Source organism: Xenopus tropicalis, chromosome 8 (genome assembly GCF_000004195.4).
Source record: "Xenopus tropicalis strain Nigerian chromosome 8, UCB_Xtro_10.0, whole genome shotgun sequence".
In the NCBI taxonomy this organism is placed as follows: Eukaryota; Metazoa; Chordata; class Amphibia; order Anura; family Pipidae; genus Xenopus; species Xenopus tropicalis.
Window position 1 is genome coordinate 23,372,089 of NC_030684.2, and position 13,633 is coordinate 23,385,721.

The 13,633-nt window shown below is 40.2% G+C and overlaps 1 protein-coding gene across 6 annotated transcripts in view; it reads left to right on the forward strand.

The window, feature by feature from the left end:
- Positions 1–13,633, forward strand: part of atp2b3 (ATPase, Ca++ transporting, plasma membrane 3) — a 144,523-nt gene that overhangs the window by 112,679 nt on the left and 18,211 nt on the right. For all 6 annotated transcript variants that reach the window (XM_012967901.3, XM_012967905.3, XM_012967902.2 and 3 more), the window contains 6 exon segments: positions 2,469–2,648; positions 3,359–3,446; positions 4,037–4,143; positions 6,102–6,293; positions 12,778–12,991; positions 13,098–13,309. In XM_012967901.3, the coding sequence (XP_012823355.1) occupies positions 2,469–2,648; positions 3,359–3,446; positions 4,037–4,143; positions 6,102–6,293; positions 12,778–12,991; positions 13,098–13,309 (993 nt within the window).

Sequence of the window (13,633 nt, forward strand, 5' to 3'; positions counted from 1 at the left end):
CGTATTTTTTGCGATTTTTCCGGCGCCTTTACGACTTTTCGGAAATTGTCACGACTTTTTCGTTACCAATACGATTTGCGCGAAAAAACGCGAGTTTTTCGTAGCCATTACGATGCGCTCGTATCTTGTCGCGACTTTTTTAGTATTGAGTGCTCGTAAGCGGCGGGCGAAATTTTCAGACTTAGCATGATTTTGGAAGCCTCCCATAGGACTCAATGGCACCCTGCAGCTCCACCTGGCCCAAGAAAAGTCACCATACTGAAGCTTGAATGAATCCGAATCTTTCGTACTCGGCGCAAAGGCTACGAAAAAGTCGCGACTTTTCGCGCAAGTTTTAACGCTACGAAAAAATCGGCAGATTTTGCGCAACATTCAGAATGGCAACGAAAAAGTCGCAACAATTTTCTGAAAAATCGCAAAATACCGATCATTGCGAAAAAAACGCAATCGGACGCCGTCGGAACAATCGTGAGTAAGTAAATGTGCCCCCAAGTGCAATAATGTGTGCAAACTGTTCAAAACCATCTAACTGCAATGTATTAACTTCTTACCAGGCCTTAAGCTAGCCATACATGCACTGATATAATCGTGCAAAACTACATTTCGTACAATTTCCAGACCATGTGTGGGCTGTAAATTCTTATTCCAACAATTTTTGTACCATGGAGACTATTTAGAAAATTAGTCCAAACTCTCTTCCAGCAAATTTATCACATTACTAATTCTGTTACCCTAGTCGCACATATGCAATAATTACTTATACCATAATTCTAGTCATAAAAGTATTTTCCTGGTGCTTTTACATTTTCTGATCCCCCATCATTCTCTATGGGGGAAATTTACTAAGGCACGAACGCTTCGAATGCGTCCAAATGCGTTTTTTTCGTAATGATCGGTATTTTTGTGACTATTTTGTCGCCGTCGCGACTTTTGCGTATATCTTTCGCAACTTTTTCGTCGCCGTCGCGTTGTGCCGAGTACGAAAGTTTCGGATTCATTCAAGCTTCAGTATCGTGACTTTCCTTGGGCCAGGTTGGAGCTGCACAGTGCCATTTATGTGAGTCTTCCAAAATCATGCAAAGTCGGAAAGGTTTTTCCGCCATTTACGATCGTTCAATACGATAAAGTCGCGACGGCGACAAAATAGTTGCGCAAAATACAATAAAGTTGCGACGGCGACGAAAAAGTCGCAAAATTTTTGCTTCCAATACGAATTTTTGCTATTCAGGATTCAAATTCGTGCCTTAGTAAATCTCCCCCTATGAGTAGGCTATTTGCGCAGCAGTAGTCCATTAGCATTAGAAACTATAACTGACAGGGTGAGAAGGGACATTCAAGTTGGCAAAACAGTCAGGTTTAGGAACTTCAAGCAACAATTACTTACAAAAGTAAAGGAGAAAGAAAGAAATTTCATCTGTTGATGTACCATGTTGACCAGTACATGGTACATTGGCAGATGTGGTGGTTTGTGCACAAATAATTAAAACAATAGGACGTTGGTCATACCATGTGTGGCCCCTTGTACAATTTCCATCCATTCTCCCAGCAGGCCAATCAGGCAAGGAAGGTATCTCCTGAGGGTACCAAAAATATGGGGCTTACAGTATATTTGTTCAGTGATTTATCTCTATAAGCTTTACCTAGTTTTTGTGAATTCTTATATGACATTTTACAAAACAGTGATCTTTTTATGTTTATTTAATATTAAAATGTATTAAATATTAGTCATGTACTATTTGCAGAATATAGTCTTAAGATCTTTAGGGACTGAGTGAGTTTAAGAGGAAAAAAAGCCGTGATTCTCTTTCCCACTAGCTATTTTTCAAAAATCTTTTACAGTGGCGGTTATATGTATATGTATGTATCTTTATTTATAAAGCGCTACTTATGTACACAGTGCTGTACAGTAGAATACATTAATACAAACAGGGTGTTCATAAGATAATAAAAGATAAATACAAAGTATAACAATAAATACAAGATAAATACAGCTGCAATGTTAAGAGTCGAGGACACAAGAGGAAGGAGGTCCCTGCCCCGTAGAGCTTACAATCTATATGGGAGGGTAACTAACAGACACAAATAGGCAAATATAAGTGCTGCAGGTCACAGTGGGTGACACTAAATTATAAGTGCTTTTTTTTCATAGAAAATATCACACGCCTTGATGTGGTCATGTTGATTAATAAAGTTTTCAAGAATTTGTTTGTGACCAACTACTAGTAAAGCGATGAGCCAAAATAATTGTAATAAAGAGTTTCTTTCCATGCATTAGTAAAATGGGTGAAAAGATTTTTTTTTTATACTTTATTAATAGGATTTTAAATTTCAATCCTTTGTCTTTGTTTTTTTTTCACATATGTATGACCTGCACTGTTCAGAACTACAGAATTATGCTTAGAAAGGCAATATAAATATTAAAAGGTGAAGTAAGCACTGATCTTAAGCATCTGTGTTTCTCTGCGTAGGTCCCTGAAGCAATTCGCAAATGTCAGCGTGCTGGAATTACAGTTCGAATGGTCACAGGTGATAACATTAATACAGCACGGGCCATCGCAGCTAAATGTGGCATTATCCAGCCGGGAGAAGACTTCCTGTGCTTGGAAGGAAAAGAATTCAACCGACGGATCAGGAATGAAAAAGGAGAGGTTTGTTTATAAAATTGGAATTGGAAGGAGAAATTAAGTAGAAACATAGACTTTCCTTGTTTAAAGGAGAAGGAAAGGTGAAAACTAAGTAAGCTTTATCAGAAAGGTCCATGTAAATACAGCCATAAGCACTCACAGAAACACTCTATCAAAAGAAATACAGGATTTCTTTTCTTCCTTTGTGTACACATGTTCTTCAGTGTCAGACTTCCTGGCACTTCCTTCTCAGAAAAATCTTTCAGTACAGAGGCACGAGTCTGCTTAGTTTGCTCCTCTCTCCCTCTCCCCTCCCAACTCTGTGTAATCTGAGCTACCTGCAGCCAGAAATGCAGCACGGAAGCTACTGAGACCAAGCTTAAATGGCAGCTGCTATCTTAAACAAACAGAGGGGCTGTTTACTCAGGTATGGTAAAGCTTTCTGCTGAATATATATAAGTGTTCTAGCTACTAATGTACCGAAATCTATTGGCAGTAAAATGCCAAAATGCCTTTCCTTCTCCATTAAATGATCCTGTTACTGATGGTTACTGGAGGTACATGAAGTACATGATATGATATACTTTGTAAATGACCAGAGGAGACAGAAAGGATCTTATTTATGGACCCTTGTGACAAGATTATAGACTATAACACCACAACCTATGTATACTCCACTATGTTTAAGTGCTTATTTGCTATATTGTAATTAATAAGATTACTTATTCTTTCAGATTGAACAGGAACGTCTGGATAAAATCTGGCCAAAATTACGAGTATTGGCTCGGTCTTCACCAACTGATAAACATACCCTTGTTAAAGGTAAATTTAAAATTTGCTGCATCCCCACTATGCTACTAAGTTATCATAAGTAATGTAAAGGAATCCTGCATGCAGGTATTACTGATACTTTACTCCAATAGCATTTCATTTTTGACAGCACCATTCAATTTTGCAGAAAGTAATTACATCATGAAACCAGGAACATTAAGGGGCTGATTTACTAACTATTGACATTTAAAATAGGAAATTAACATTTTTATTTATTTATTTACATATTAACAGTTATTTAAGACTTAGGAAAGGAAAGCTTTTTTTAAAGTTGATCAATGCGTATGTCTGCTTTTAGCACCAAAAACAGTTCTGTTGTAAAGGGGTGTTAGAGCCCAACAGTAGAGCTGAGAAGTTAGTAGGGTGATTCTGAAAAAGCTTTTTTCCACACATCAAGAACTTAATATTGGTATTTTTCTATAATACATGGATCATCATGGATGAAATAAATATGACGTTTTATCATATCCAATGCTCATCTATCTCTATTTTTGCTAGAAAACCTTATACTGTATATGTTGACAATGGAGTGCATTGCTCTGTATAACAGCAGGGTTATTCTTTGTTTTCATTATTTGTAGGGATAATTGACAGCACAATTGGTGAGCAGCGTCAGGTGGTGGCAGTTACAGGAGATGGTACCAACGATGGCCCAGCTCTTAAAAAAGCAGATGTTGGCTTTGCTATGGTAATTGACATTTCATTATGTTGGTCTGAAAAACCTCAGTTATTCTTCTGCTTTTTTTCTTCTTAATCTTAGCGCCCCCCCATTTTCTAAATGCTTCTCCTCCTACAGTTTTAGGGGTACAAAACCCACAGCTCTCCATACTTTTTCATTCTATAGCAGAGCAGGTTGCTTGTGCTTTTGTAAGCGATCCTGCCCTTTTTGTGGTGGCACTCTGAACACCCCACTTTTTCCATTGACTTTGACAAGGAAGATTTGTTGGAGCTATGAACAGCCAATCAGATTTCACACATTAACTTTCAAGGGGGGAAATTAAATTTGTAATTTTCACAGTTTTAATGCCAGGGTCCTCAAACTCTTCACAGCTGGTCACTGGTGGACTGCAGGTCAATAATAATAACAAAAAAATAACAATGTTGAGAAATGCCTCTGCTAAAACACATGTAGAGCTAATAGTAGCTCAGCGTGTCTTCACCCTAAAAGTGGACGGAGCCACCAACAACCAATTAGATTACATTGTTTTATAATTGTTATATAATATTAACTTTGCAGAGTAAGTCACCGGGTAACTGCAGTTAGAAATTGACTTTAAATGGGGAAATTCAACCTACTGCCATTATCACAGTATTAACGCTAGGTCACTCACTTAGTTGGTCACTAAGGGACTGCAGTTTTATGTTTGAAAAAGTCAACAGAGCCACCAAGAGTTGATCAGATTTATCTTATTGAATTTAATGGGGAAATTTAAACTGGGTAGTTACTGGGTAACTGCAGTTCAAGGTTAAAAAAAAAGTGACATGTGACTGTCAGTAGATGTTACTCATTGACTTTCAGTGGGTAAATTTAAATTACTGCCATTCTGACTCTATTAAAACCAGGGTCCCCAAAATTTGCAGAGTGTTTTTTACTATATTACTGTGGTCCAAGGTTAGAAAAACTGGGTGGAGCCAACAACAGATCAGACATTCAATGGCTTCACATGTTTTTCAAATCAACATGAACAGGGTCGGACTGGGGGGTGCAGGGCCCACCGGGGCTCCCGTCCCAGGGGCCCTGCAGGTGCCCCAGCCGCGTCCCCTAACCCCCCCGCAGGGCCCCCGCCTGACCTCCTCCCTGAGCGCGTATAAATTGAACGTGTCAGGGGAGGAACAGTCAGTAGGGGGAGTGCCGGCAAAGGTCGAACTGGGGCCCGGCAGCCCAGTCCGACCCTGAACATGAAGTTTATTTTGTATGAAAAATATGTAAAATTGAACATGGATGTTTAAATGCGCATATTTTACATAATGGAAACACTGAAAGTCATTGATAACATCACTGCATTGCCCACTGGGACATTATACATATGCTGCAACTAATATACATAACTGCATCTGTTATAAAACATGATGCCAGTTGAAAGCCCTAAAAAATAAAATATGAATTGATAAACCACAGAGTGTATGCCACACACAACCAAGCATCATGCTGCTACCAGTCTCCTATCCATTAGATTGACTGGGCATTAGTGATATGCAGGTCGAGAAATACTCGGCACGCACCCGACCCTAACCCACCTGCTCCCAACCCTAACCCTAATAATAATGTAACTGCACTGGCAGAGCTTGTTGAAAAAAAGAAGTGCATGCAAGATCAAATGGTGTCCAGTACACATATTATATATTATGCTATTTTCTTTGGTACAACTAAGATTGTAAATCTCCCCAGTTGTATTCAGAGTAACTTTAACTAAAATTTGGTTCCTTAAAAATAAGGTTTTTGGAAGGTTGCCCCCTGTAGTACAGAATGTTGTGATTTCCCCAGTTTTGTTCAAAGTCACAGATATAGATTTAATAATCCATTTGCTATACTGTTACCTGTTAAATATCCAAAACAAAATATAAGCATCTAAATACTTATCAAATGTAGGCAGATACAACATTTCATTTATTAACGTGATTTGTATTTTCCTTTCTGGCATGCAGGGTTTGGCAGGAACTGATGTTGCCAAGGAAGCATCTGATATCATTTTAACAGACGATAACTTCTCCAGCATAGTCAAGGCTGTAATGTGGGGCCGCAATGTATATGACAGCATATCTAAGTTTCTTCAGTTTCAGCTGACTGTCAATGTGGTAGCAGTGATTGTGGCATTTACTGGGGCCTGTATTACTCAGGTTAGTACATGAACAGTATGTATTCTTTTTTTAGTCAACTAAAGCTAGAGATGTCACCTAGTTGTTTGGGATGATTCAAGTATCCCTTATGATAGTGATCCCCAACCAGTGGCTCGGGGGCAACATGTTGCTCACCAACCCCTTGGATGTTGCTCTCAGTGCCCCCACACCAGGTAGTTATTTTTGATTTCCTGACTTGGTTGCAAGTTTTGGTTGAATAAAAACAAGATTTACTACAAAATAAACCCTCCTGTAAGCTGATAGTGTGCATAGAGGTTACCTAATAGCCATCTTATTCCTTATTTGGCTCCTCCATGAACCTTTATGGTGCTTGTGTTGCTCTCCAAGTATTTTTACATTTGACTGTGAATCACAAGTAGGAAAGGTTGGAGACCCCTGCCTTATGGCCTCACATGCAGAGGTTTATGACAATTTTGACTGAATTTACATCTGTGTGTGCTCCTCAAGTCTAAAGGGGTGGCCTCTGGAGAATCCCCCACTATCTGTCTAGAATGTCCTGTAATATAATGATAAAGAGTTTTCATATCCAGTCGCAAGCACCTTTTCTCCAGAGAAAACAATCCCAACCTTGACAGTTTAAACTCATAATTTAAATCCTTTTAACAGTTCAATAGCACATCTCTGCACTCTGTCTAGCTCATTAATATCAAAAAATTATATTTATTTAATTTTTTCTGTGAGGCAAAATGATGTTTTCATCCCTTGAGCTAATTCCATTTGTATGCAAGACAGCACTTTATTTGCTTTAGTAGCCACAGAATGACACTGCCCAGAATTAGACAACTTATTTACAACAATCCCCAGGTCCTTCTCTATAAAGGAAACTCCCAACACTTCACTAATTAGTGTTTAACTCGCATCTATATTATTTTTACCAAAGTGCATAACTTTGTTCAACATTGAACCTTATTTTACCGCCTAATATTCCAATTTAGTAAAATAGGTCTGCATGATGTATGTATATCTTTATATCATGATGACAAAGATTTGCAGCTTCAGCTGGTTGATATCTCTTTACCTGGTTTTGTTAAGATTCTTCCGAATATCAAGAGATGTTAGTATCCCTGGTGACATATAAACCCTTAATAATTTTCTATGGTGGTCATACATCACCATTTGTAAGTAGACTGTGGTCTTCTGTTTATATTTTATTAAAGAGGAAGTTCCAAGATTCCTTACATCATTTCCTTTTATAGTAGTGCTTCTACAGTAAGCCACATACCAGTGTCATTAACCCTATGCCAAAGCAGGTTGGACCTCAGTCCTATACCGCTTTCGTTACATAGTTACATAGGGTTGAAAAAAGACCAGAGTCCATCAAGTTCAACCCTTCCAAGTAAACCCAGCACACACAGCCTATACTGACCTATCTATGCACTCACAGATAAACTATATATACCAACATCATTACTAACTGAGGCCTTACCAGGGACCTATAAAGAGGCAAAATTATGTTTTCATCCCTTGAGTCAATGCCCTTTTTAATACAGATTCTACATGCAGTGATCAAGCTATTAATGCATATTTGCATCAAGTACTCTGCACACTATGGGGTTGATTCACTAAAGTGCGCTATTTATAGCATGCGTTAAAAATTTTAGCGCTTCTTATTTTTTGCGACAACACACGATTCACTGAAAGGACACGCGTCAAAATTTAGATGCAATGCTGTTTGCATTATTTAACTCGCGAAGAGCGTTTTCATGCAGTAATTTACACTGTGTGCGGTAATTGACCCACGCGCCATTATGGCGTGAAATTCTGCACGCAAGCGGTAACGCGTCATATACCACATGACTAATGCCATTTTGCGCAGTTGCGCTGTGAGTGAAGAGATGGAGAGCGCGCAAGGTGCAGGTGCGCAAAGCAAGGAGTCACAAGCGATGGAAAGGAGGGATGAGAGCAGCAGTGGCAGGCTGAAAAAGGGGGCAAAATACCAAGGTAGGCTGGTGTTTGTACATCAGCAGAGGCCAAAAAGTAAAAGCCTACAGGAACCAAGCAGGTTCTATGTCAGAACCCACACCACCAAAGCAGGGAAATGGACACTTGACCAACCCACACCTGCAAGTATTCCCTCTGACAGAGAGAGGCATGGCTTCATCGGCAGCCCAGATGGGTCTGAGATGGAGGGCACTGATAAAGAATACCATCCAGAGGAAGCCAGTGGAGAGGAAAGTGAGGATCTCCCCCCGCCTCATCACCAAAAAGGAGCAGGAAAAAACAGCAGGAGAGCAGGCTCCGAAACATCACATTTTCAGAATTTGAAAATGAGGCTCTCGTGGAGAAAATTGTGCCGGTGTTCGACAGAATAATTGGCAAATATGCTGCCAAGACACCAACAGCTCACAAAAACAGGGCATGGAAGGACATCACAGACCATATCAACAGCGTTGGGGTCTGTCTGTGTAGTGTCCAACACTGCAAAAATCGGTATCAGGATATAAAAAGGGTCCTGAAGAAAAAGCTGGCAGAGGACTCCAGATACAGGTAAATATCTTACATTCATCTTTCTATTTAACACTTGCTCATCTGCTTTTCTCCTCAATCTGCTTTTCCTTTTGGCTTACTGTCTTTCCTTCCTTTTTGGCTTCTTTCCTGCTTTCTTTACTTGTATGTAATGTATGTATGGCACGCCTATTATTATGTGTGCAACTTATGTCCTCAAAGCTGTGGAGTAGAACAACAAATTAGGACAGTAAATAGGGGGGTCATTTAATAAATATTTCCCAAAATACTTAATGCCCTGTACTCTCCTTTATGAAGGAGGATTATTGTGGAAGCATTGTTTAATACAGAGTATAAGGGAGAGCCCTGGGAGTTAGCGAGGCCACTTAGCAGCAACTTGCACCATTTAAGTAGGGTTTGTGTCAGAGCATGCCTTAGTATTGTTACACTTGAAAGTAAAGGGAATTGATTGGGGCAACAATGAGGAACAAAAAGTGACTGCGTTGTTATGGCTTGCTTATTGGAGGCAACACAATAAAAGCATTCATATATTTTATTTAGGTGTGGAACTGGAGGTGGCCCTTCAAAAAAAGTGTTCTTCACGAGGTATGAGGAGCAGCTCCTACCTTTTATCTATGGAGAGAGCGTGAGTGATGTGGCCGGCGTCTTTGATTTGGACAGGAACGTCGGCAAAGATAGGTGTAATGACATTAATACAAGTGTATTTACTATTGCAGAGAAGCTTAATATTAATGGAATACAATGTTTCCTAAAACAGATTCATCCTTACCACCACCTGGCACAAGCAAGCGCAGCCAATCGTCATCTGCTCCGATTCCAGGTATTTTTGTTACCAAATTTTGTAGCACATGTGTATGTACAAGTGTATTTACTCTTGCAGAGAAGCTTAATATTAATGGAATACAATGTTTCCTAAAACAGATTCATCCTTACCACCACCTGGCACAAGCAGACGCAGCCAATTGTTATCTGCTCCGATTCCAGGTATTTTTGTTAAAAATTTTGTAGCACATGTGTTTTGTGTTAGGCTAGTGCAATGGCATAAGAGTGAATTGTGTCTGTGTATATTGCAGGTGTTTCAATTCCAGAAGTGCAGTGTATTGCTAATAAGATAGGTGTGTTATTGGACAAGTGTTGCTGGGTCAGGTGCAGTCAGTTCATCTTGTATTTTTGGACAGTCAATGTTTTCAACTTGATTTTGCCCTTGTACTCTGTATGGCAAAACATTTTACCTTTTTTGCTCATTTGGAATGAATCAATGTCCACAAATAGTTTTTGCAAAACAAACTTGGTCATGTTGTAAAACAAATGAGAAACATTATTGTCCATGAAGTTTGCCTGGCATCATGAACATAATTACAAAAAATCAAATAATGTATTTTTCTTTTTTCCAAAAGGTAGCCACAGATGCTCTGCTGGACAGTCCTCGTCTAGTCTGCTCCACTCCCCACAATGCCATCCTGAAATGGAAGAATAAATATTTAGGGGGGATGCTTGCGAGAGACAGTCTGTGGAATATGCCAGTGATGTGGCCTTATTTTCAGAGGAGGAGCCTGCAGAACATGTCACACCCATGGCCAGAACCAGCACAGCTCATGTGCCGCCCAAGGAACCTGAGAAAGATAGGTTCCACAAATCCCTAATTAGGCATAATAAAGCATTAATGAAAAAGCTGGACACTATACATGTGGACACTAATGCCTACAATGAGAGTCAAGCACGACAGGCTGCATACGAGGCCGCTATGCTAAGCCTGCAACAGGAGCGTTTACAAGTCCAACGAGAAAAAGTGCCATTGTTGGCTAATCAAAATTCTCTTCTCGAGAAACAAATTTCATTGCTACAAACCATAGCAGAAAAGGAAATGAAGCCAACACGCTCTACCATTAGAGATAGTGGTGAGAGTTCAGCTACCGCTCCTGCAGCTCCCACTAGACAGCTGCGTAAAAGGAAATAAATGTGCCACTAAAATTTCGCTTTTTTTTAAGAAAGAATATTAATACGCATTAGGGATCTGTGGAACCTATCTTTTCTTAGGCCTATGTTCTTTGTAAATAGTTCTTTCTCTTTTTGCTATTTGTGTTGGGGGTGGGGGAATCACCTGCTCAAATCCACATCAGCCTTAGTTGCCACTCACTACTGCTGTGAGAAATAAAAGAAAGGAGCATTTCTGGGCAACTAATTTCCCTGTAAATAAAACATTTTTTTTGGAGAAGTTGTTTGGTACTTCTTGTTTATGGGATTAAATATTGTAGGTACTTACAGGAAAAGTAATTGGTAACGATTTGTCCCCGGACTTCATTCCCTCTGGCATCCGCACCTCGGACAGGATCTTGTGGATGAATGGGGTCATCCAGGTCCTCAGTAACATCGCCTGGTAAGCCATGCCAGTTCGCCAGATTGTGCAGTACAGCACACACCGCCACAATTTTGGCAACTTTAGAGGGGCTGTACATTAGGCTGCCTCCCGACTTATCCAGGCAGGGGAAGTGGCTTTTAAGGGCCCCAAATGTCCGCTCAATCACAGACCACACTCTGACATGTGCTTCATTAAAAGCACACTCAGCCCGTGTACGCGGTCTGTGAATGGGTGTGATGAGCCACCTAGCATGGGTAGCCAGCATCTCCTGAAATAAAATAAGATTTAATAAGATGCTGCAAACAAATAAGCTGCTTCCAGTCTCCCTCTGTCAAAACACGACCCTTTTGGAACAGATGTGACAGTGTGAGACTGATAGGTGACACTACAAGTAGCTGCTTTGACTCTTCCACTGGCAAAAGAGGGCACTTTACAAATTGCAAAACAAGCTTATGGCAGGCAGGGCCTGGTTTGAAAGTGGGAGACAGAAAGCAAATGTGGGCAAGTTGTGCTAGATAAGTGACACAAATACTTACCTAACAGCCACCCATGAGGCATTTGTCCTGTCTCTTAGAATGTAAGTATCGTGAGAGGAGCCGGGGAACCCAGACACGATGCTCAGAATGTTCATATGTGCATCGCACACCACTTGCACATTGAGGGAGTGGTAGCTCTTCCTGTTGTGGAAAATGTGCTCCCTGTCTTGGGGGTTGGTTTACGCCACATGGGTGCAATCAATTGCACCCAACACTTTGGGGATGCCACTTACCCCATAAAACTGCCTTTTCACAGTGTTCCAATCGTTCCAATTTTTGGGGAACGAGATGAAATTCCCATACACCGAGCGGATGGCGTCCAGGACCTGGCCAAGGCACCGGGAAAACGTAGGCTATGACTACCCCCCTGTAAAACCCTCCAACCCTCTGGAAACTTCCAGTGGCCAAAAAGTGCAGGGAGCACAGGAGTTTGACCATTCCAGGAATAGCGCGACTTCTGCGAGTCAGTGGCTGCAGGGAAGGCTCCAGTAGCTCATACAGGCTGGATATTGCTGCCCTATTGAGCCTGTATCGCCTGACCACTTCATCCTCGCTTAAGCCCTCTAAATTAGCCCTTTCCCTAAAAAAACAAGGCCGCATAAATCTGGAAGGCTCAGGGACTTGATGTTCCTCCTCCAAATCAAGCAAAAACCCCATCGCAAAATCCATCTTGCCTTTATCCACACAAAAATGAAAAATGTGCTCTGCCCAATGCCTCCCCCAATTAGGTGCTAAAATATGCACAGATTTGCACGCTAATTAGCACGTTTAACAATTAATGCGCTTTTGTGAATCATGCGTTACTATTCTTTTTATTCTCTAAATAACGCAATGTGTTAAAGATAACGCATAGCGGTAGCGCGCTATTTAACGCACACAATATGCGTCTTAACGCATGCGATATTACTTTGGCGAATCGGTCATTATTTATCATGTGCTTTTCAACGCAAAAAAGCATGTGATAAGCGTTATCGCCCTTTAGTGAATCAACCCCTATGCTGGTTGTGCTTTCTATATATAAGCTTTGGGAGCAAATGGAGTAGTATCATATATGGCACAGAGAAAACAGTCTACTCAACTCATATTTAATTTCTTTTTTCAGGACTCCCCATTAAAAGCTGTTCAGATGCTTTGGGTCAACCTCATTATGGACACCTTTGCTTCACTGGCTCTTGCAACTGAGCCCCCAACAGAATCCCTTCTTCTTCGTAAACCATATGGCAGAAATAAGCCTCTTATATCTCGCACCATGATGAAGAATATACTTGGCCACGCTGTATACCAGCTCATCATTATTTTTACATTGCTTTTTGCTGGTATGTAATGTTTTTCAAACACTTGGATCCTAATGACTCTGAATGTATATATGAAGCATATTTAATGTATTAGGATTAAAAGACAGTTTTTCTTTTTTGTTTGTAGGGGAGATCTTTTTTGACATTGACAGCGGCAGAAATGCTCCTCTACATGCACCTCCTTCTGAACATTACACTATCATCTTCAACACATTTGTCATGATGCAGTTATTCAATGAAATTAATGCCCGCAAAATTCATGGAGAAAGAAATGTTTTTGATGGTATTTTCAGCAACCCGATATTTTGTAGTATTGTGTTGGGCACTTTTGGAGTTCAGGTAAGGACATGTTAGAAGATATATTCCTCACAGTCTTGTGCTCTCATCATGGTTTTAGTTACCAAAAGTTAAATTCCAACAGTTTATGTGTATTAGCAACAATTAATATAAAAAACAACCATACAATGTATTGTGTCAAAACACAATGTCAAAATATTAAAATCCTGGGTTTGACCAGGCCATTATTGGCAAGAAGTTTTCCTGTTCTGTCTGTGGGCTTTGTCTGGTACACCGAGCTCAAAATCATATAGACAGGACATCTGACTCCTAATGAAAAACCGCCACTGTAAGTTCAAGGTATGGATCTTAGATTGAAAGCAACAG